The sequence below is a fragment of the Cetorhinus maximus genome, chromosome 3 (genome assembly GCF_964194155.1).
Source record: "Cetorhinus maximus chromosome 3, sCetMax3.hap1.1, whole genome shotgun sequence".
Classification (NCBI taxonomy): domain Eukaryota; kingdom Metazoa; phylum Chordata; class Chondrichthyes; order Lamniformes; family Cetorhinidae; genus Cetorhinus; species Cetorhinus maximus.
In genome coordinates this window covers 40717903-40743612 of record NC_135881.1, presented here as the reverse complement: position 1 = coordinate 40743612, position 25710 = coordinate 40717903, and the positions used below count along the sequence as shown (strand labels likewise).

The following is a 25710-nucleotide window of genomic DNA, read 5'->3' as shown; positions in this document are numbered from 1 at the left end:
CCATCGCTGAGACATGGTTGAGGGAGGGACAGGATTGGCAGCTCAACATTCCGGGATACTGAATCTTCAGGCAAGACAGGGGAGGGGGTAAAAGAGGAGGAGGCATTGCATTATTAGTTAAGGAGTCAGTTACTGCAGTAAGGAGAGATGATATCTTGGAGGGGGCATCAAATGAAGCTTTGTGGGTCGAGCTTAGAAATAAAAAAGGGGCAGCCACATTGTTAGGCGTTTATTATAGATCCCAAGATAGTCAGTGGGAAATTGAGGAGCAAATATATGTGCACAATTTGTGAAGGTGTGTAAAAACATAAATAGGGTAATTATATTAGGTGATTTCAACTTTCCCAACATTAATTGGGATAGACATATTGTTAAGGGCTTGGATGGAGTGGATTTCTTGAAATGTGTACAGGATAACTTTTTAGGTCAATATGTAGAGGGTCCAACAAGGGACGGTGCAGTGCTGGACCTAATGCTGGGGAATGAAGCCGGACAGGTGGCTGAGCTGGTGGTGGGGGAGCATTTTAGCGACCACAACATGGTACAATTTAAGCTTGTTATGGACAAAGAAATCGACAAGTTGCAAAATAATGTTTTGGATTGGGGGAGAGCGGATTTTAGTAAAATAAGGCAGGATCTGGCCAAGGTAGACTGGGAACAGCTACTTGTGGGGAAATCTACAGAAGAGCATTGGGGGGCATTCAAAAAGGAAATGGGGAGGGTACAAGCCAAACATGTTGCTCCTTCCTATCACCCTGGAGGGAACAAGCCCAGAGAACCATGGATGACCAGAGAATTTAGGGATATGATGAGAATGTTTCTATGCTGGAGTTCAGAAGAATGAGGGGGGATCTCATAGAAACCCATGAAATTCTAACAGGACTAGACAGGGTAGATGCAGGAAGGATGTTCCCGATGGTGAGGGAGTCCAGAACCAGGGGTCATAGTCTGAGGATATGGGGTAGACCATTTAGGACTGAAATGAGGAGAAATTTCTTCATCCAGAGAGTATGAGCCTGTGGAATTCGTTACCACAGAAAGTAGTAAGACCAAAACTTTGTATGCTTTCAAGGAGTTAGATATAGCCCTCGGGGGTGAAAGGGATCAAAGGGTATGGGGAGAATGCCGGAGCAGGCTATTGAGTTGGATGATCAGCCATGATCATAATGAATGACGGAGCAGGCTCGAAGGGCCGAATGGTCTACTCCTGCTCCTATTTTCTATGTTTCTAGAAGGAAAAGGGTGGCTTTTAGCAGGTACAAGGGAAGCAAATCAGCGGAGGCATTAGTGGAGTACAGAACGTGCAGGGTGGTGCTTAAGAAAGCAATGAGGAGAGAAAAGAGGGGATACTTCACATCCGTCTTCACCCAAGAGAATGAGGATGAAGGTATGGAACTCGGGGAGAGAGATTGCGAGGTTCTTGAGCAAATTGATATAGGGAGTGACAAGATATTGGAGGTGTTGGCAGGCTTAAAAGTGGACAAATCTCCAGGCCTGGATGATTTGTGTCCCAGACTGCTGAGGGAGGTAAGGGAGGAGATCGCAGGGGCTCTGACCCAAATTTTTAATTCCTCTCTGGCCACGGGAGAGGTTCCAGAGGACTGGAGCACAGCTAATGTGGTTCTGCTATTTAAGAAGGGTTGTAGAGAGAAGCCAGGGAACTACGGGCCTGTGAGTCTCACGTCAGTGGTAGGGAAACTATTGGAGAAAATTCTGAGGGAGAGAATCTATCTCCACTTGGAGAGGCAAGGTTTGATCAGGGATAGTCAGCATGGCTTTGTCAGAGGGAGGTCATGCCTAACAAATTTGATTGAATTTTTTGAAGAAGTGACCAGATGTGTAGATGAGGGTAATGCAGTTGATGTAGTTTATATGGATTTCAGCAAAGCCTTTGACAAGATCCCACATGGGAGACTTATAAAGAAGGCAAATGCACATGGGATACAGGTTAATTTGATAAGGTGGATTCAAAATTGTCTTAGTTGTAGGAGACAAAGGGTGATGACAGAAGGATGCTTTAATGACTGGAAGCCAGTGTCCAGTGGCGTACCATAGGCATCTGTGCTGGGTCCCCTATTATTGGTCATTTATATAAACGACATAGATGACTATGTGGGTGGTAGGATTAGTAAGTTCGCGGATGACACAAAGATTGGCCGGGTGGTTAACAGTGAGGTTGAGTGTCTTGGGCTACATGAAGATACAGACGGGATGGTCAAATGGGCAGATAAGTGGCAGATGGAATTTAACCCTGAAAAGTGTTAAGTGATACACTTTGGAAGGAGTAATTTGACAAGGAGGTATTCAATGAACGGCATGACACCAGGAAGTTCTGAGGAACAAAGGGACCTTGGCGTGTGTGTCCATAGATCTCTGAAGGCGGAAGAGCATGTTAGTGGGGTGGTGAAAAAGTCATATGGGACACTTGCCTTTATCAATTGAGGTATAGATTACAAAAGTAGGGAGGTCATGTTGGAGTTGTATAGAACCTTGGTGAGGCCACAGCTGGAGTACTGTGTGCAGTTCTGGTCGCCACATTATAGGAAGGATGTGATTGCACTGGAGGGGGTGCAGAGGAGATTCACCAGGATGTTGCCTGGGATTAAACATTTAAGTTATGAAGAGAGGTTGGATAGACTTGGGTTGTTTTCATTGGAGCAGAGAAGACTGAGGGGTGACCTGATCGAGGTGTACAGGATTATGAGGGGCATGGACAGGGTGGATAGGGAGCAGCTGTACCCCTTAGTTGAAGGGTCAGTCACAAGGGGACATAAGTTCAAGGTGAGGGGATGCAAGGAAAAACTTTTTTACCCAGAGGGTGGTGATGGTCTGGAATGCGCTGCCTGGGAGAGTGAAGGCAGGTTGCCTCATAACCTTTAAAAAGTACCTGGATGAGCACTTGGCATGGTGTAACATTCAAGGCTATGGGCCAAGTGCTGGTAAATGGGATTAGGTAGGTTGGTCAGGTGTTTCTCACGTGTCAGTGCAGACTTGATGGGCCGAAGGGCCTCTTCTGCACCGAGAGACACACTGTTTCAGTCTTTGAAGTTGTTTTGACTCACCTTTTCCCTCTGACCATATTTCATATAAAACATATACAGAAGTTCACATTATGCATACTAACTTAACAGAAACAAAAATACACTGCTCTGTTAAGGATAATAATTTCATTTAAAAATTCGTTGAATTAGTGTAAGTCACAGGAGTTTTCTACTACAATGGACCATAATTTGCTGTAGCAGGGTATCTAACAGTATTTGCTGTATTTGGGTTTCAATTTTTTTGCATGACATGACAAATTGGTGGACATGCCGGTTGACAATGGTACAGAGAGGTAGACAGGACATCTGGGACCAGAGTAAATAGGCCAAATAGTGGTCTATTCCTTATCTAATCAGATTGAAGGATTAGGGAACAAACAGCAGCAGGAGTAAGGAGAAGGTGCAAACTGGAGTGAGTGAATTCATTATCAAATCAGGTAGAGCGAGAGAAACTAAAAGATATATTAAATTTTAAATATTTTGCAAATTTCCAGCAAGTAAAACCTAAAGGAATGAGACTTCACAATTGTAATAGTTAATTTTTGGTGCCAGAGTTGATAACAGTGATTATTTAGATTGAAATGGATAACACACACCTTTATGACAAGTTTAGTTTGTATCTACCGTGTGTATTTTCATGCTGGTCAATGCATTTCAATGAGAAGGCAGATAATGAGTTCACATTTTTGTGAATCCAATAGCAGAGTGGCACAACTTGGGCAGGAACCTTCAGACATTGGAGTTTAACCCTGCCTGCTGTCCCCTGCCTGAAGTCACAGTACCATTTATGAATAAATGATGGACAGTGCCATTAGCCTCACCATTATTTTGATGCAAATTATGGCCCAACATGTTTCTGCACATTTCCCTGTACTGCAAGTATCAAGAGAAAAATCACTAAGTAACTGCATTACAAAAATTCTTCAAAGGAATTGCTGTGCATAACAGCAGAAAGGGCAGGGTGAGGGTGAATGACAATTCTTTACAATTTAAGTTTTTAACAATTTGCTTTCATTCTCATTTCAGCAGCCAGTACATATCACAAGTACTCAATTTCCTAAATTTATCATCCCCAGATATAGATCATGCTTATCTAACCTCTCATCTTTGAAAACCTACTCACCTGAGGCTTGTAGGACACCATTGATTCCAAGCACTACTTCCTCCTTTGCCTTGAAAGCCATCAACTGTTCTGATGTCATCAAAGCTGAAGCAGCAAATTGTGCACTAACTGAATCCAAAGTTTTTGAAACAGAACCCTGTCAAAAATATAGGCAAATCAAATCACAACCTTGAAATATTCTTGCAAACAACCTAAAATCAACATTAGTTTTAAATAGAAAACAACTTACAATACTAGGATTAGCATTGTAATATTTCAAATACACATCTTACAAAAAATTCACCAAGAGCAAGAGTGATAAACCAGTGAACATTTAATTGTGTAACTATTTAACATTGAAAAAGTATACAAATGGCATGAGGCATTAAGTCACACACTACTGTCTGAAACAAATAAAAACGACCAAAACATCTTCCATGAGAGCAACAGGTGCCATCTTCTTTGACTGAATTATCTTGATGGGTTTCTAGCTAGTAACCAGGAATTGCACTATTCATTCACAGCTTTGGATACACTCATAGGAGGATACGTATAAAAATATTCCACAAAATATCAAGTTGTACAGTATCACTCAGTAGGTCAATTCCCTCTACTTAATAGGCAAGCTAACAAAATCTTTTCTTAATTTTAATCACAATTAGTTTTTAGTTGAGAAAGCATAACTTGCTCAAATTTGTTAAAGCAATAAGTTAAAAATGAATTATGCATTACTGAGATGATATTTTCAACTGTCAATCCGAATGTGTTGCTGAACCAGCAAAACTGAATGCTGCCCCTGTTTCTCTACTGCTAATAATTTGCATCAGTCAGCTTCAATCTCCTTCAATGATGCCATTAAGCAATATTAAAAACCATAACTAATGGAGGAACCAAAGATGTTAATTATGTGCAGGATTTGAAATTTAGAAGAAGTTTTGACAATGTGGTTGTGTATTTAAAGTATCACAATTTTATCCATGATCTGAAGGTAACATTTGTTTTTGAGTGTCAAATTCTGTGGTTTACCATATTACTTTTAAAGCAACGGTTTTCTTCTAAACAGAACTCGGCTCATTCTTACCTGTGAAGCATTGGAGCCTGAATTACTATGTGCTAGCTGCTGCTGAATCTGTGCAAGCTGTTGTTTCTGCATCAGTACTAGCTGCTGTTGATGTTGCTGGTATTGTTCTGCTGTAAATGCTGAACACAAATTAATTTATTAAGGCAAATTTGATGCAAAAATAACAGCAGTGAAAACAGACTTGCAATTACAGACTTAAAATTCTGAAAACGGCAGGTTCCACATAATGTGAATATGACAAACTAAAATTATTAATAATCTCACATCAGAAATCTTGATTCAACAAGTTTGCAGATACAAATAAACCAACGTACACTGGCTAGACCAGATTAAGATGCATTAACTAAAGAAACAGTTGGGATGCTACTTGGTGTCTCAATGTTTGGGTCAATTAGGATATTTGGGGTAGGGATGGGGAAGGACAGACAAGACAGAGGGAACAGAAAGAGAAAAAGGCTGTGTTCCCTTTTTAAATTTCTATCTGTAATGCCAGGCTACAGTAAAAGGTAAATGAGGAGAAAATACAAGTGATCCAAAAAAACTGCATTTCTTCTAGTTATCGGAAATTGATTTGAATCTTCCACATCAAATAACAATCCTTGGATTTTACAATTGGAATCCTTGCATTCAGTGATACATTATATTAAAATAGATTATTGCATTGAGGACCATCAGGACTTACTCTCTTCAACCACCCACAAAAACCACGAAGCATTTGATATATGTGCACGTGCGATCTTGAATAAAAAATATTTACACAAAATTCTCAAAATAATAATTGTCAACTTATTGGTAACATATCACATTAGTAAAAGCGCAACCAGCCACATTATAGGAGGTTAGTTTTTATTGCCTATAGCAGAACTGTCCTTTTCGTATTTGAATGATCTCATACTGTGTAGTTGAATTTCTAGCCTTACAAGGACAGGACAGTTAAACCATTCCTTAATTTTAGCCAGGAATATGCTATTTGATATATAGTGTACATCAGATGGTACAATAACTCCTTCAATCATTAAATAGCACATCATCCAATTTACTTTGAGCTACATCATGGAGATGCAAAAATTAGTTTAAAACAATTCCTGTCCTATATCTCAATTACACAAACAATGGTGTCAAACATTTTCTTCACAAATTGAAGGCAATTATTTGATAGGAAGCTGAAGGTTTACAACTACCACATAGTTAGCTTTTTCAAAAAAAAAACACTAGGTTTCTGAGTCCACACCAAAACGTAATTAAACTCTTAACCAATGCCACTGTTTACTTAACTACATACTTTGCTTAAAGGGAAAATGCTGCCTTTTACCAGTAGAATATTTTCTATATTACATAAATCTTACTTGCATCATTTTACTTGCTGTGTGTATATACAGTTATGAGACCATGAATTGCAGCCTTGGCGACCAGCATCGCCCACTTCTTTTAGTGGGTAACTGTGCTGGCTGTGCAAACTCATTGTTCAACCATTTTGGCAGCAAACGTGAGACAATGAGCTAATGATACCTCCAAATGAAAAAGAAACCATCTTTTGAAAATCGAGGAAATAATTTTGCATAGCTACTCTAAAGCAAGGCCTCCCTGGAACTATATCACACTACATTCTTTTATAAAAAAGTTAGTCATGCATGATCAAGACAAGTTAGATTAACTTCATCTCAAAAAATCAAAAATTAGGGAGTTTTTCATACGTTTCATCTGTGGTTCAATAGTGCTTCTGCTTTGGAAATTTATCCCTGGATGGGATACTTTGTGGAAGATAAAGCATTAAAAGTGTTTTTGATGACGAAACACAAGTTTCAGCTGTAGTTATTTAACATCGATGTGGGAAAAATGGATTTTGATTCATGGGGCAGTGGCACCAGAGCTGGGGAGAGTGGAAGCTGTACCGCTGGGGCAGTCTTTACCTGAACTGGGCTGGGACCAGTGTTCTGGCAAGTCGTAAACCGAGGGCAGTAAAAAGGCTTTAAAACTTAAGACTAGGTGTGAGGAATCAAGTGAGGGAGGATGTGATAAATTAAAGAGAAAGGACAATGCAAGAGAGCAAGGTAGCAATAAGGGAATTGATAATCTGAGTGTGGCAGGAAGGGACAGAGCATACAAACTTATGAGTGCACCAGTGAACAAGGCTAGAGGTTGCGAGATTAATAAAAAGGCAGAATTAAAGGCATTCCATCTGAATGCGCACAGCATTTGAACTGACGGCACAAAATGGAAGTAACAGGTATGGCCTAACTGCCATTACAGAAACATGGCTGCAGGATGGCCAAGTCTAGGAACTGAATGTTCAAGTGTATTCAACATTTAGGAAGAATAGGTCAAATGGAAAAAGAGGTGGGGTAGTGCTATTAATAAAGGATACGGTCAGTATATTAGTAAGAGAGGTTCTTAGATCAGAAGATCAAGATGTAGAATCAGTTTGGGTGGAGCTAAGAAACAAGAAGAAGCAAACATTGGTAGTCGCTGATCACCAAATAGTTGTGGTCATGTAGGGCACAGTATAAATCAGGAAGTTAGAGATGCCTGTAACAAGGGCGATACAGAAATCATGGGGAACATAAATCCACATATAGACTAGGTAAACCTAATTAGCATTAACGCTGGTGGACGAATTCCTGGAATGTATGCAAGATGGCTTTCTAGAACAGTGTGTCGAAGAACTAAGTAGGGAACTGGGTATTTTAGATTCTGTTTTTGTTTTGGATTTCCAGCATCCGCAGTAGCTTTTTGTTTTTATTTTAGATCCAGTATTGTGCAACGAGAAACGGCTAACTAATAACCTTGCTGTAAAGGAGCTTCTAGGAAGAGTAACCACAATATGGTGAAATTTTACAATAAACTTTTTGTAGTGCAATCCAAAACTAGTGTCTTAAATCTAAACAAAGGAAACTATGAAAGTATGAGGGGCAAATTAGCTGTGGTTGGGAAATTGGGAAGCTACATTAAAAAGGTGTGATAGCAATGACTGGCATTTAACTAATTAATATGCATGGTTTACTACAAATTTACATTACTTTGAGGCAGGTCTGGGAAGTGGCTAATGAGATAGTTGATGCACTGATTTTAATTTTCCAAAATTCCCTAGATTTGGGGAAGGTTCCATTAGATTGGAAAATAGCAAATATAGCTCCTTTATTCAAAAAGGGAGGGAGTCAAAGCAGGAAGCTATAGGCCAGTTAGCCTAACATCTGTCATAGGGAAAATGTTAGAAGCTATTATTAAAGATGTTATAGTAGGACATTTAGAAAAATTCGAGGCAGTCAGGCAGGGCCAACTTAGTTTTGTAAAAGGGAAATCATGTTTAACCGATTTATTGGAGTTCTTTGAAGGAGTCACATGTGCTGTGGATAAAGGGGAACCAGTGGATGTGCTGTACTTAGATCTCCAGAAGGCACTGGAAGAAAGTGCCACATCACAAGTTATTGGAAAATATAAAAGCTCATGGTGTCAGGGGTAACGTATTGGCATGGATAGAAGATTGGCTAGCTAACAGGAAGCAGAGAGCTGGTATAAATGGGTCTTTTTCTTGTTGGCAGGATGTGATAAGTGGTGTGCCTCAGGGATCAGTGCTGGGGGTGTCAGCTTTTTACAATTTATTTAAGTGACTTGGATGAAGGAACCGAAGGAATAGTTGCTAAATTTGCTGGTTAGGATAGGTAGGAAAGGGAGGCTACAAAGTAACATAGGTTAAGTGAGTGAGCAAGGATCTGGCAAATGGAGTATAATGTGGGCAAATGTGAAATTGCTCATTTTGGCAGGAAGAATAAAAAGAGATTATCTAAATGGTGAGAGATTGTAGAGCTCTGAGATTCAGAGTGATCTGGGTGCACGAATCACAAAAGGCATATACAGGTATAGTAGGTAATCAGGAAAGCTAATAGAATGCTATCATTTATTGTGAGGGGAATTGATTACAAAAGTAGGGAGGTTATGCTTCAGTTGTACAGGGCATTGGTGAGGTCACATCTGACAATGTACAGTGCTGGTCTCCTTATTTAAAGAAAGATGTATATGCATTAGCAGTTCAGAGAAGGTTTACTAGACTAATACCAGGAATGGGTGGAATTTAGAGGAGTAAGAGGCAACTGAATTGAAACCTTTAACTTCTTGAGGGCTCTTGACAGGGTGGATGTGGACGATGTTTCCTCATGAGAGAATCTAGGAAACAGGGGTCACTGTTTAAAAATAAGGGGTCGCTTATTGTTAAGACAGAGGAGACGACATTTTTTCTCTGAGGGTTGAGTGTCTTTGGAACTCTCTTCCTCAAAAGGCAGTGGAAGCAGAGTCTTTGAATATTTTTAAGGCAGAGCTAGATAAGATTCTTAATTAACAAGGGGGTGAAAGATTATCAGGGGTAGACAGGAATGTGGGGTTGCGACTACATTCAGATCAGCCATGATCTTACCAAATGGTGGAGCAGGATTGGTGGGTCGAGTAGCCTACTCCTGCTCCTAATTCGTATGTTCGTATAAAAACCTAGCAGGAAAGGTGATCAAATAATGGCTGACAAGTTAAGGGCTGTATTAGATCAAAGGAAGAGGCTTATACAGCTGTCAAAAGGAAAGTAAGCATGGGGATTGGGAGTATTTTAGAATTTTGCAAAGGACAACCAAGAAATTGATAAAACAAGAGAAAATAGAATTTGAAAATAAACAAGCGAGAAACCAAAAGCTGTCTGTAAAAGCTTCTATAGTTATGTAGAAAGAAAAAGGTTAGTACAGACCTATGTGGGTCACCTACAGGCAGGGAGAGAATAATTTATAATGGGGAATAAGAAAATAGCAGAGAAACTCAAAAACTGTGTGTCTACCTTCACAGAAGAAGATTAAAAAATCTCCCAGGAATACTAGAGAACCAAGGGAAGAATGAGGAACTGAAAGTACAAAAAAGAGGTAGTACTGAAGAAATTAATGGGACTGAAAGCTGATAAATCTCCTGGGCCTAATGATCTATATCCCAGAGTGTTGAAAGAGATGGCTGTAGAGGTAGTGGATGCGTTAGTAATCATCTTCCAAAATTCTACAGATTCTGAAACAGTTCAATTGGAAGACTGGAAGGTAGGAAATGTAACCCCACTATTTAAGCAAGGAGGGAGAAAGAAAATGGAGAACCCACAGACCTGTTAGCCTGAGATTAGTGGACATCAGTGGTAGAGAAAATGCTAGAATCTACTATGAAGTATGTGATAACTGGACACTGAGAAAATAATGGTAGGAATGAGCAAAGTCAACATGGATTTATGAAAGGGAAATCATGTTTGACAAATCTGTTGGGAGTTTTTTGAGGATGTAACTAGCAGAATAGATGAGGGGAATCTGTCAATGTGGTGTATTTGGATTTTCAGAAGGCTTTCAATATAAAGGTCCGACACAGAAGATTAGTAAGCAAAATTAGAGCACATGGGATTGGGGGTAATATACTGGCATGGATTGAGAATTGGTTAACACAGAAAATAGTAGGAATAAATAGGTCATTCTCAAGTTGGCAGGCTGTGACCAGTGGGGTACTGCAAGGATCAGCTATTCACAATCTATATCAATGATTTGGATGTGGGGGCCAAACGTAATACTTCCAAGTTTGATGACACAAAACTAGGTGGGAATGAGAGTTGTGAGGAGGATACAAAGAGGTTTCAAGGTGATTTAGACAGGCTAAGTGGGTGGACAAAGAAGATGGCAGATGGAAAATAATATGGAGAAGTGTGAAGTTATCCACTTTCGTAGGAAAAACAGAAACACTGACTAAAATGGCGAGATTGATAAGTGTTGATGTCCAAATGGACCTGGGTGTCCTTGTTCACAAGTCAATGCAGTGCAGCAAGCAATTAGGAGGGCAAATGGTATGTTGGCCTTCATTGCAAGTGGGTTTGAATATAGGAGTAAAGAACTTTTGCTTCAATTGTATAGAATCTTGGTGAGACTGCGCCTGAAGTAATGTGTATAGTTTCAGTCTCCTTACCTAAGGAAGGATATACTTGCCATAGAGGGAGTGCAATGAACGTTCACCAGGCTGATCCCTGGGATGGTGGGATGGTCCTGAGGAGAGATCAAGTAGGACTGGGCCTATATTTTCTAGAGTTTAGAAGAATGAGAGGTGATTTCATTGGAGCATACAAATTTCTTACAGGGCTTGACAGGGTGGATGTAGGATGTTTCCCCTGGCTAGGGATGTCTAGAACCAAGGGACAGTCCCAGAATAAGAATTGGGCCATTTAAAACTGCAATGATGAGGAATTTCTTCACTCAAGTGAATCTTTGGAATTCTCTACCTCAGAGGGCTATGGTGGCTCATTCATTGAGTATATTCAAGACAGAGATCGATAGATTTCTAGATATTTTGTTCCAGCATTCTCATTCTCCATCTATTAAAAGGAAAGTGGAATTGCCATATTTTCCAATTATATTTAAGCAAACAGCAACATGACAAAAATCCAGTGTTTTAATGCAAGTTTTGTTACAGCCCCCATAAAGACTAAATCTTTAAAAGAAATACAAACTTCCAGTTAATAGCTGAACAGATGACAAGATTTCACTTTTAAGGTGCTTACTGCAGCAAAATGACTAAAGCACCATTAACTAAACATCATTTTTGTAGGCAAATTACACTTTAAACTACAATACAGTGCTTTTAATAACTGGAAAAACACACTACCTTGTATATATTACAGTGCCCTTTAAGTAGACAGCCAATTCTCCTGAAACCAGCCCCAAAATGATTTCTAGTTCCCATGGGTTTAATCCCATTCTTTTCCTTTCTCAGCCTAGTAATTTTTAATCCCACATAGGTCCATCACAATAGGAGTGTTTTCCTGGAGATTCCTTCTCTAGTGCAAGCTAGGCAAATCTTCCAGTGTCGTTCTAACTCCTCAAGTTTGGTCTTTCGAATCTAAGTGCAAGCTCCCACCCGTGTTCCTGTGCGGTGACCCACAGAGACCTTAGGCTTCTTGCTCTCTTTCCCAGATCCTTGTAGACTGTGTCTGAGTGTTTCAGGGATATCTTAGAAAGTCTTTCCCCCTCAAAAGCCCTTCACCCTGACAATGTTAATCCAGGTAGAAATTCGCAATACTTTTCTGGGACTTGAGTCTCAAGTCTATCCACTGTTGGCACACAGGCTATGGCCATTGTCCCCATGTGTGAACAACTTGCACCCTCTTCCTAGTAAAACAATATAGTCCCCTTTAATCTAATAATCAAACAACCCAGGGTTACTGTCCGACGGACTTCAGAACAGATCACATTATTTTACCTTCAACTAAAGGAAGCCCAAAAATATAACAATCCTATAAACCTATAATTGTAAAAGAATACCATTATGCCCACGCCTTTTTTTTTGGGGGGGCGGGGGGGGAGAGAAAGAGAGAAACAGATGATGCAAGAAGAGGGAGGAGTGGAGAAACTTATGGTATTGTATAGCTGAGTAGCTGAGAGCCGATTCTGGTTATGCTACACTTCTGTGACGTGAGGAACGATTAGTCCACACAGAAATCTACCTGATTAGTAGTGTCATGTAATATTAGTCGAGATCCACTCTACTTCATGTTTTAAAAGTAATTACATTCATCCACCTCTTGCACCATTTCAATTTATCCTGGAGAACTGGGCAGTTCAACATCAATTCTCACTTTTTAACATACATTTATTTGTTCAAACTTACTGTTGGAACTTAACGACAAGTCACGTTAATTGTGCACTGAGAAGCAGTTCACTTGTGTTCCTGACTAGCTGATTGTTCAGAGAGCACAAAATAGAAGATATAGCCAAGAAGTTAAAGCCCCAGAAGTGGAGTTGAGGCAATTAGAAGATCTGTAAGGAATCCATTGTCAACATCTTTGCCTACATGAAGCAGCAGACAAGAGAAGGGTCACCTGCTTGGTTCTTGTACTTCAGCATGTATGCCATTGGCCTGGCAATATATCAAGTCTTCTACCTGCAGCGGTTTCTCAAAGCAAGAACCTCTTGCATAATGGTGAACAGAGCTCAGTGCGTGTTTGTGTGCATCTTGGGTCTGGAGTGTGTTGAGTGATTGGGATTAACCAGTAACATTTCATCTGATTCCCTATTTGTAAAAATTGGATTGTTTTGAATTGTTATTTACTTTGGCTTGTGCAAGGAGGATCTTGAGTGTGTAAGGTAATAGCAAACCATCAGTGACAAAAACTGCTGAGAAAATAGCTCAGGATGAAGCATCAGCAGACAAAACCAAGGACCTGCCTTCAGGTAGAGCACACAAACCATACCAAGGAGGAACGTGCATTCATTAAAAAGATTTACATGGGAAACATTTATATTTCTGTTCTTTCCCTTTGAAAAACCCAAGTATTTGGCATGTTATACTGACACCACAAATAAATCAATCTTCCACGTTGTTATAAAAGGGAAAAAAAAAAGGTTTTCTCTTTGGTAATTAATATAATGCAACTACAGTCACTAATGTCAACTGAGAATGATTTTGACGAGCAGGTATTGGGATCCTCACATTAAAATGGCTGTACTTTTGCTCTATTTGCCATTTTCAGTTGGCAACAATTCCCATTCACTGAGTTAATTTCAAGGACTGACCTATAGATACAAACTGGAATACACGTTACACATTTAAAGCAAGATTACACTTGATAATTTTAAAATGAAGTCTCTAAACCACTTCCATTAAAGGATTCATACTGAGCAAATTGACCTCAGGTGTATCAGATAATTCAGTGAAATTTCAATACTTCTAGATTGTCCGAAAACATGTGGGCTGAATACAGGGTGCTGTGGGTAAGCTCATGAGAGTATGTTTTCATGAATGTGCCCTAAATAAGCTGTGGGACCTGCATATGCAATTTAACTTATGCACAAAAGAAAGTTTTATTTGGTATTGGTAAAACCATTCCCTCAACTTTACACTTAAAAGGTATATTCAAGCGCTTCATACAGCAAATTACTCTGAAGTGCAATAACAGATGTTTGGCATATGTTGAAATTTTTGATTCACCACATTAACTCATTCAGTCAACAAATAAACCACAAGCAATTCATGAGTCACACGACATACGCATTAACACCAACTGAACAAGAATCAAAACTAACACTGAACTCAGGAGGTTCAACCTTTACACTAGTTATCTTTGTCAGGAAGGGAAATATTAAAATGATCCAACTCCTACATCTTTCCCTTTTAACTACTCAGTCAACTTTGACATCTTTCCTTTCTTTTTGTTGACTTCATCCCTCTCCTCTATTCATCCAAACATCACACAAATACATAGAAACTTCATACTAAATATATTTGGTACTGATGCCTCATGTGCAATGTCACTGGAGATCAACTAGTATATTGAAAAATGGGCATGATCTAACACTGCTGAAAATAATAGACAACTATATGAAATAGCTATCTTATTTCCCAAATGCAAATTCTATAATTAAACTGGACATATTACAGGTTATAGAATTTAATTGAAAGAAATGACCTCAAATACAGGTACTGATGAATATGAATAGTTAGGATGCACAGACGAGAATCCCAAAAAGAAAATATAACAGAGATCCAACAGATAAAGCTTGCATGACTTAGCAAATGCCACACAAATATATTGGATGTTTTTAAACTTCACATAAAACTCTAAACCTGGAAAATATTAGTAAACTTTCAACATTTCTCCAACTTTTCAATGCTAAAAGGTCACAAAATCACTAATTTCCTGATCCTCAGGCACCACTTGCCCAATCCAGCTTTCCATTGAACCCCTCTGAAATTCTTGAAGAATGCTTTGTTATTCTGCTTTATATTTTCCATTATGTTTCTCTCATATTACCTCTTTGCTTCTTACACTTTTTTCAGAATGTAATTGTTTTAAAACCTTTCATAACATGTTAGTTCTCTCCTTGATTGGTTTCTGGGATAAATTGCCTGCAATGAAAAAAAAATCCCCTTAAAGCACCCCCCCTTTCCGTACCTATTCCTTGAAATAGTTCTTCCCATTTTATCCCTTTCATACAGCATTTCCCCCTTCATAGTTTGGTTTCCTGACATCAATTTTCTTAATTACAACCGTAAAAATTAACTGTGGTCACAAGACCCCAAAATGCTCAACTTGACTTACTGGCTCATTAGAATCAAGTAATTGCCTTCCCACGTGAATTCCTACAACTCCTGTTCAAGGAAAGATTTTTGTAGGACTAGACACATTCCCTTGTACTGTAAGTCTCAGCCATAGTCATGGGGAATTTTAATATTTCATAGGCCTCATGACTGATCTTTAGTAGCAGAGAGCAGTATATACATCTTACATGGTGGCCTGCAACATTTCTACCAATACCATTTCCCCCAAATTCACCCCAATACAATTGCCAATTTCCAGTCCCTTCCTCTCAACAATGCAGAAACCTTCCCTATTTCACAAAGTGAGCATCGCTTCCAGTCACATTTTTTATTCTTATATCGGAATGTGGGCTTCGCTGCCTAAGCCAGCATTTATTGCCCATGAGAAGATGGTGGTATGTTGCCTTCTTGAATTGCTGCAGTCCATGTGCTGTTGCAACACCAACAGTGCTGTTAAGAAGAGTGTTCCAGGATTTTGACCCAGCAACAGTGAAGGGAAGATGACATGGTTCCAAGTCAGGATGGTGTGAGGCTTGGGAGGGGGACATGCAGATGGTGGTGTTGCCATGGATCTGTCCTTTTTTTTTCTAGGTGGAGGTCATAGGTGTGGAAGGTGCTGTCGAAGGAGCCAAGAGTTGCTGCAGTGAATCTTGTAGATGGTATACACTGCTGCCACTGTGTGTTGGTGGTGGAGGCAGTGAATGCTTAAGGTGGTGGATGGGGTGCCAATCAGGTGGGCTGCTTTGACCTGCATGTTGTTGAGCTTCTTGAGTATTGGAGCTGCACTTATCTAGTCAAATGGAGACTTGTGCCTTGTAGATGGTGGACAGGCTCTGGGGAGTCAGGAGTTACGTATCACAGGATTCTTAGCCTCTGACCTGTTCTTGTAGCCACAGTATTTAAATGGGTGGTCCAATTCAATTTCAGGTTTACAGTAACCCCAAAGATGATGTTCATCACAAAATAGCTAGGTTGGATCATGTGTTACAATGCTGCAGTACTTGTTTTTTTACTTAGTCTTTCATAAAGTGTGGACATCCCTGGTAATGCCAGCATTTGTTGCCCCATCCCTAATTGCCTTTGAACTGAGTGGCTTGCTGAATAGCAGTTAAGAGTCAACCACATTGCTGTGGGTCTGGAGTAACATCTAGGTCAGACCAGATAACGACAATAGATTTCCTTCCCTAAAAGGAATCAGCGAACCAGATGGGCTTTTATAACAACTGATGATAGCTTCAGGGTTACCATTACTGAGACCAGCTTTCAATGCCAGATTTTTATGAAGTGAATTTAAATTCCACCAGCTGTTGTGGTGGAATTCGAACCTGTGTCTCCAGGGCATTAGCCTGGCCCTCTGGATTACTAGTCCAGTGACATTATCACTGCGTGCTTACAGCTTCCAACGCAGCCATTTTTACTGTGCAAGTTTAAGCCAGTTGAGTAAGCCTGACTGCAATTCTCACTTTTAAATGTTCCTTTAGAACATTAAAACTAGTCACTGTGAAATCTCAAAGAAGAAAAAATGCTGGGAAATCTCAGATCAGGCAACATCTGTGGAAAGTGTGAAACCTCAGCAAAGCTGAGAGGTGGTAGGGCACAGGGTGTTCTACAAAAGGTCAGCCCAATTTCCAATTAACACAAATTTAAAGATTTAAAAGGGTACTCAAAATGATTTTTTGGCATCTTTAATATTCAATCTTGGAAAGTTAAAACATTTATCTTTTGTACTTGCATGCCATTTTTTTAAGCAACACAAGACAGCATGGTGTCCAAGGAAAAGTTCAAGTGTTTGAATTAAGCAAGGAAATATAACTTCATCCACCCAGGCCAGATCTGAAACTCTCCAATTCAGGATTGCAGCAACCAATTCACACAACAAACCAGTGAATTTGTGTGTGCATAGATATTACATTTCACAAAACAGCCCCAAAACATGAAAAAAATAGATGCCATTAATTTTTAGAAATTTTGCTGAATCTGACCATTAGATATTATACTAGTGGTGGTTTTGAGTTAAATGTAATCATGAAAATGACTGTAAAGATTCTCTTGCACATAATATTTGTGTAACATGTGCTGGCCCCCTCATGTGTAAAATAAACCTAGTAATGGGCCACCACAGTACTTACAACGTATACCTCTTTGGAACCGAGGAAAATTAGGGTTACGGAAGTATATTGAGCTACCATCAGTAAACCATCTATCTATTCCTCAACCGTGGTTAGAGTATTCATGAGAATCTGGAAAATCAGCCAACTACCAGTGCTCTAAAATAACAGCTGCGAATATCCATGCCACCTGAACTGAATTCACGAGACAACTGGAATAGTTAAGAGCCCCCAGTTGCTATGCCACTGACCATCCCAAAGAAACACTCCCATCTTCTGGTAGCTTTCTCTACTTCACAGTCTCAAATGAATCCCATGTCCAAGAGGATAGGAGTTGATAAATAGGAGTTTGATCCATTCATTTCCACAATAAAATGCACACAATGAAGTTCCTGCATCAAGATAATCCTCCAGAAGTGTCAGACAGGTTTGATTTACTGTGCCTTATCTGAAGCTTAATCAATGCAACTATGCTTGGTGCTAATTATTTTCCATCAAAGGTGGCAATTACAAAGATGCTGTGGTCCCATACTTCATGATAATGTGTCACTAAATTACTCAGCAGGACTTTCAAGCAGGACTTCAGTTTTGAGCAATTATTTATCCCTTAGTGAAAAAAGGAGTTTCTCTTAAAAAGGGAATGACTTTAAAAAGCTTCCAGAATTTCTGCCACTGGTGCAAGCGCTTCTTGCAGGCTTGCTAAGGACGTGTGTGAAGAATGATCTGCATAGAGGAGCAAATTTTGATCGTTACTGTCTGCTGCTTTTGTTCATTTTTTGTTACATGCTGTTGAATTTAATTTTGATATTGAGACAGCTCTGGCTTCATTACTGGCCATTGCATACATTGGGCACATGGTGTCTGCAGGATTGGGCCTTCTACAAGCAGTATGGACTGCCAAGTGTAGAAAACAGGTTATTACCCCAAGCAGAATTCAGGCTAACTACTGGCAGTGAATATATTTATTATTTTAACCATCTGGCCGATCTTAATTATGAAAATTAACTTTGTTGGGTAGTGAAATGTTTTGATTCTTATGTGCCTTCCCTTCTAAATTTAAGATAATGAATTGTACCATAAGCATGCTATGGCCTCCATCCTTGAAGTACGGGTAATGTTCAGATATGTCGACTTCATTGCATACATGCAATATTTAAGCCAACAAGACAGCCCACTAAAAAAGATAACTGATGTCCAACTTATTAAAAACTGTAAAAATTTTTCAGTAATGTACCACAAATGTAACCCCACCACCCCCCACCCACCAAGATCAAAAATCTGTATAACACAGTCTTGAAGATTCAATGACCTAGCCTCCATTGCTCTCATGGGAAGAGAATTCCAAAGACTAACAACTCTCAGAAGAACAAAAACAGAAATACCTGGAAAAACTCAGCAGGCCTGGCAGCATCGGCGGAGAAGAACAAAGTTGACGTTTCGAGTCCTCATGACCCTTCAACAGAACTAAGTAAAAATAGGAGAGGGGTGAAATATTTCTCCCCCCACCTTAAACCAGCTTATATTTCACCCCTCTCCTATTTTTACTTAGTTCTGTTGAAGGGTCATGAGGACTCGAAATGTCAACTTTGTTCTTCTCCGCCGATGCTGCCAGACCTGCTGAGTTTTTCCAGGTATTTCTGTTTTTGTTCTGGATTTCCAGCATCCGCAGTTTTTTGTTTTTAACTCTCAGAAGAAATTCCTCCTCCTCTCCATCTTAAATGGAGGCCCCTTATTTTTAAACTGTGTCCCCTAGTTCTAGATTCCCCATTAGGGGAAACATCCTCTCACCATTTACTCTGCCAAGCCTCCTCAGAATCTTATATGTTCCAATAGTGTCTTACTTTAATACCTGGGAATCACTTTCCACATATTTCAGAAAAGCTTTAAATGATTATTCAAACTAACCAGTCCTTCTCACACCATTCAGCATGGTTGCATTCTCGAGTAACATTTGCTATCTTTAGCAATATAAATCCCCTTATGTTTATCTTTACCAACAAGCTAGCTGTTCTTACAAAGGCTCAATGCATTTTAGAATCATATTTTAACTTAAAATAAAACAGTACATGGGAAGAAAAAACAAATCTGCATTCCAATAAATGGAAGCTCTGAAATCATAATGGTGGATTTTTCTAGAAGAAAGTCATTTTCACTGCAAGCTTCAAAACCTACCAAAGAATGTCATTCAGATTTTCATGGTTCCTAAAGGTTGAGAAAGCGAGTTCCTCTCGGAAAATTAAACATTTAATTACCATTTATATTTTTGTAAAGGAATCAAGTAGCCAAAAAATAAAGCACTCTAGAATAACAGGAAAAATTTCGGCTTCATGTTTATCCAATATCTTCATATACACAAACCTTTTTAATGTACTGTCACATAAAGGTTACGTTCAAACTTGCACACAGTGACAGTCAATTTATATGATTTTATTAGCATCTTCTGAAGTATACTAAAAGAAAGACTTTGCAAACAGCTGTATGTAAGTCAGTCATTGATTTCTCAAAATGATGAAATATTACATGCCTGAATTGCAATGCAGTCACATTTTTATTGCCTAAATTACTGTTTGAGTAATCACAGCACATACCACTATTCTGTGTTGAACCAGTGCCACTGCTTTTGCTGGAGACAGAGGTACTACATGGCTGGGTCCCAGGTTGTGCTGTAACGATTCGATTTACACCCCGATACAGCTTTCGGGAGAAGAGTTCATCACCATCATTGTCCTGAAGAGTTGGTGATCGGGGTCTGAAATGCCGCCACCGACATGCCTTAATGTTTGCAAGAATCTGAGTGAGGTCTCTAGAGGGGCGATCCGAGGTATTTATTCGTGAGGTATTGGCAAATTCATTAAATGGAGAATGGGGTGGGGAAGAGAGCATCTCAGGATCCAACTGATGAAGAACATCATCATTTTCCGTGTGCGCTCGGTCCAACAAAATTCTACAGAAGAGGAAATGAGAGAATCTGTGAACTTCAGGTATTGGTAGTGAATCTGAATTCAGTACATGATTCATTACATGGATTCTACCAGAAGTGAGCAAATACTTATACAAACACCACTGACATAGTTTCTTAAAATGAAGTAAGTTGTTAAAGCAATAAAAGTATACCACAGATATAAAATTATCTTGATATTTAGGAATCAATGCAAAATTACTCAGTTCTACTTTAATAATGTTGAATTTAGAAATAACTGTCTCTTACTTCATTTGTTTAAATAGAATTGCTTTGCTAAGATATGCCCTGCCAATGAATCTGACTTAAGACTAATAAATGTTACAAGTGCTGGACTTTACTCTCCATTAGAAAATACTATTAATGACATTGCAATGTTCTCTACTACTGATAAAATGGTCAAATCAAATTACAGTATTAACTGCTGCACATGACAGTCCACTCTCCTACAAGTTACATATCATGATGTTGTATATGCAAAAGCCAAGACCCTCACACTTTCATTATTCCCCTACAACCAATAGTTAATTTATTTATCTATTTTGTTATCTCAACGCATTGTGATAGTGACAAAAGCTGCACTGAGAAACAACTGAACATAGAGTCCGATGGTTACCGGAAATCAGATCATTTTATTATTTATCACTTATCTACAGCATATGTAAGATCACAAGAGAGTTTTAAATAGTTATAGATTTCAGCATAAAACCTTTAGAAAGCAGCATCTTTCTGTAAAACACATTTAAGATTTTTGTAACTGGAAGTTCCTCAGCAGTTTAAAATAATCAACTAGCTTTACTGACCTTCCACCTCGTCCAACACGCCTTCGTGCAAAACCAATACACCTCCTGGGGACAGTCAGTGTGGTGAGGCAGTATCTGTAGCGAATATCTCCTAACCCTCCCTCTTCTGGGCTACACCATGGCCAGTTCCCCGTTTGGTCCAAGCGAGGCTGAAAGAAAGAACATAAATTTACCTAACTCACCCAAGTGAACCAAAAAATTTTCAGTTTAGCAATACATCCTTTCCCAATAATAATATATAATTCCTCCTTTCAACTGATTATTCAAGTTAGCATTGCATTTACAATGAATACAGAGCTTGCTTTAACCATTTATAATACACAAGCAATTTATATAGCTCGTGTAGAAATATTAGAAGTTTTCTATTTCAATACCCTAAACCATGCTTTGGTCTGTGTGAATATATTTCAAAATACAATAATAGATCTTCCAGTCACACAAGAGAGGATGGAAAGGGATTGTCGTTTAAATCTATTTCAAGTTCAGGGGGCTTTTATTCCGAACTTCCTTCCAAATAACAGCTTGCATTTATATAATGCATTAATAGAGTAAAATGTCCGAAATCTCATTAATGGCATAGCCCTCCCAAAGCTTGAACATAATTGCTGATCTCAAAACGTAAGTCAGCTGCAAAGAAATACAACCACTTAGAATGCACTACAAAATATGAATATATGCTAAAGAGCCACTGCACTCAATTTACTACCCACTGGTTTGTTTGTTTTCACATGCCTGTGTGTGACTGCAGTTGTGGAAGGTCAATCAGGATAAAGACATTTCTTTCAGAGCTTTTTTAAAAAAAATCATACTTAACCCTGATTTGATGTCCTATAACAAAGGAAACAAATTCACTACTCCTAAACATTGTTGTTTAATATTTTCATTTGCGAAAAATTTCCATTTGATTAACATGTGTGCAGGATGGTGAGGATTAAAAACAACAAATTCTGGCTTCTTTTGACATCCAGCACTCTTGTTTTAACAACATTGTGCTGTAGAAAATTGTGTACACCGGAAGTTTTGGCCTACAACTAGCTGAGCCTTTTCATAGAATTGTACAGCACAAAAGGAGGCTGTTCAATTAATTGTGTCTGTACCACATGCCTGCTCTTTCCCCATAGTGCTATAAATTTGAAAGCAGGCTTCTGTATTATCTGTAAATGCAGCATTGAAACTTTTCTTTTTCAATTCATCTTTTGAAGGAATAGTGCGATTGCTTTGGCAATCCTCTTGCAGCTTTCTCAAACATAAATAAGCAGTCCATGTTAAATACTGCTACAAGCAGAGTTCTGAGGTCAACAGGGAACCTAGGTTGGTTGCCTAAAATAATCACAATATGATTGGATTGCTTTTGCGCTACCTGCCCATCTTTGAATTGATTTCAAAATTCACAATTGGTTATTTTCATCCTGCTTAATGATTGGTATGCTCCTTACTTGTTCAATTGTAGTTTATAGCAGTTTATAGTATTTTATGAATTGCATTATTAGTTAAGCACATAAAAATTTGTACAAGACTTATGGGTGATGGGAAAAGCTTTTTTTAAATTCATTTACGGGATGCAGGTGTCAATGGCTAGGCCAGCATTTATTGCCCATGAGAAGGTGATGGTGAGCTGCCTTCTTGAACCACTGGTAGCTGTTCGATACAACTGAGTGGCTTGCTAGGCCATTTCTGGGGGCAGTTAAGAGTCAGCCACATTGCCCTGGGTCTGTTGACCAGACTAGGTAAGGACAGCAGATTTCCTTTCCTAAAAGGACTGATGGGCTTTTATGACAATAGTTTCATGGTCATCATTAGATTTTAATTCCAGATTTTTTTATTGAATTCAAATTCGACCATCTACCGTGATGGAATTTGAACCCAGGTTCAAAACCTGCACTGGATGTAACACTTAGGCAGATTCTCCTCTCTTTATAGGTTTACATGGAATACAGCTTTCTACAGAAAATGAGCGATTCACAATCATTGTCCAAATGTGAAGGAATCTTCAATTTTGTAAAAGTGACAATTCAATATTTTACAAAATTGAAGATTCCTTCACATTTGGACAATGATTGTGAATCGCTCATTTTCTGTAGAAAGCTGTATTCCATGTAAAGTGACAATTCAATATTTTAAAAAAGGTTCAGTGGGGGGGGGGGGGGGTGTGTGTGTGTGTGTGTTTGTTAGGGAGGAGGAGGAGGCCGAATGCCTGCAAAAGTTCAGTGGCAGCACTCCCATGAGTCATATTGCAGGTTGAATGAAGTATTATGGCAATACTCAAACACAATCTAAGGTAACAGCATTATGAACCTCACGGTCCTTTAGGCTGTAAACTAACTGAGACTCTGTCTGTTCAGCTGCACGTAAAAGATCCTCTGGCACATTTCAAAATATAGCATGGATGCATCTGGTTTTGTGGCTAACATTTATTCCTCCATCAGTATCAGTAAAACAGATTGACTGGTCATTTATTAATTTGTTGCTTGACTGGTTGCCACGTCTGCCTATATAACACTTACTACACCTCAAAAGTCTGTTGGCTGTGAAGCCAACTTTGGGACATCCTGAGGACTTGCAACACTACACAAACGCAAGTGCTTCCTTCTGTACCATTGTTTAACATAATCTGAAGGTAATTCAGATTAAATTTTTAAAAAACTTCCAAAACCCACAACTCATACAGAAATATGGTACAGATTTCCCTAATAGGCTCAGTCTATTGAAGACTGAATATGCAAATGAATGAGGAGACGGCCACTTGGCCCCTCAAGCCTGCACTGACATTCAATAAAATCAGGGCTGGTCTGATTGTAATCTCAATTCCACATTCCCACCTGCCCCCAATAGCCTTTTGCCCCCTTGCTCATCAAGAATCTAACTAGTTCTGCCTCAAAATATTCAAAGACTCTGCTTCCACCACCTTTTGAGGAAGTTCCAGACTCACTACCCCAAGAGAAAAAATTCTCCTCATTTCTGTCTGAAATGGGTGATCTCTAATTCTAGATTATCCTACAAGAGGAAACATCCTTTCCACATCCAAGTTGTCAAGGTCCCTCAGGATCTTATGTTTCAATCAAGTCACCTCTTACTCTTCTAAACTCCAGCAGTTACAAACCTGCCGGTCCAATCTTTGCTCATAAAAACAACCCTCCCATCCAAGGTTTTGATTTAGTAAACCTACTCTGAACTGCTTCCAAAGCATTTACATCCTTCCTTAAATAAGGAGACCATTACTGTACATAGTACTCCAGTCTCACCAATGCCTGTATAACTGAAGCATAACCTCCCTACTCTAATTCAATTCCCGCTATAAACAATAACATTCTATGAGCTTTCCTAATTACTTGCTGCACCTGCATAATAACCTTTTGTGATTCATGCACTAGGACACCAACATCCCTCTGCATTGCAGAGATCTGCAATCTCTCACCATTTAGATAATATGCACCTTTTTTATTCTTCCTGCCAAAATGAATGATTTCATATTTGCCCACATTATGCTCCACTCCATTTGCCAGATATTTGCCCACTCTTAGCCTATAACCCTTTGCAGCCACCTTATGCCATCTTCACTTACTTTCCTACTTATCTTTGTATAATTCTCAAATTTAGCAACCATACCTTCAGCCCCTTATCCAAGTCATTTATAGAAATTGTAAAAAGTTGAGGCCCCAGCACTGATCCCTGTGGCACACCACTCGTTACATCTTGCTAACCAGAAAATTACCCATTTATGCCTACCCTCTGTTTCCTGTTAGCTAGCCAATCTTCTATCCAGGCGAATATGTCACCCCCTACACCATGAGTTTATTTTCCACAATAACCTTATCAAATGCCTTCTGGAAATCCAAGTACCGTACATCCACCAGTTTTCCTTTATCCACAGCACATGTTGACTCTGCCTGATTACCTTGAATTTATCTAAGTGCCCTGATATAATTTCTTTAATAATGTCCTCTAAAGTTTTCCCTGACAGGTGTTAAGCTAACTGACCTGTAGTTCCTTGCTTTCCGTCTCCCTCCTTCTTTGAATAAAGGAGTTACATTTGCTATTTTGCAATCCAAAGGAGCCTTCCCCAAATCTAGGGAATCTAGGCAACTTAAATATGTAAAGCTTGGCAGACTTTGGGAAAATTAGCTGAACAAATTCTTAAGATCAAGTAAATTTTATTGAACTATTTAAAAGAAGATTTGTTAGCATTTGAAAGACTAGTGTACAAAGCGGATCACATAAGGCTATCTGATCTGTGTTAACCTATTTGCCTGGTTTACCTGTTCCCAACAGACATACGAGATCACTTTAGATCAGGTTACTTTCACTTACAACAGCAATTAAAGCACAAAGAACAGACAAAATACTAAATGACAGAAATTTAATCGCTTTGTTATTACTACTTGTTTCCTGTGCATCACATTTTACATTGTGCTCAGCTATATAGGAGAATATGCAATAAAGATGAGCTTTGCAATGCCCACATCTGGACAAATCTGCACCACAATTACCCAAACGTAATAAAGATTGCTTGATTGTGGTAAGTTAGCATCA

The 25710-nt window shown here is 39.1% G+C and overlaps 1 protein-coding gene across 3 annotated transcripts in view; it reads right to left on the bottom strand.

The window, feature by feature from the left end:
• Positions 1-25710, bottom strand: part of LOC144677650 (enhancer of polycomb homolog 1-like) — a 219830-nt gene that overhangs the window by 8834 nt on the left and 185286 nt on the right. For all 3 annotated transcript variants that reach the window (XR_013575784.1, XM_078537695.1, XM_078537686.1), the window contains 4 exons: positions 21181-21329; positions 20007-20362; positions 5225-5343; positions 4165-4300 (listed from right to left, as the gene is read on the bottom strand). Coding sequence is in view for 2 of the 3 variants with exons in the window: in XM_078537695.1 (XP_078393821.1) it covers positions 4165-4300; positions 5225-5343; positions 20007-20362; positions 21181-21329 (760 nt within the window). In the remaining variant the exon portion in view is untranslated. The remainder of the gene's footprint in view (positions 1-4164; positions 4301-5224; positions 5344-20006; positions 20363-21180; positions 21330-25710) is intronic.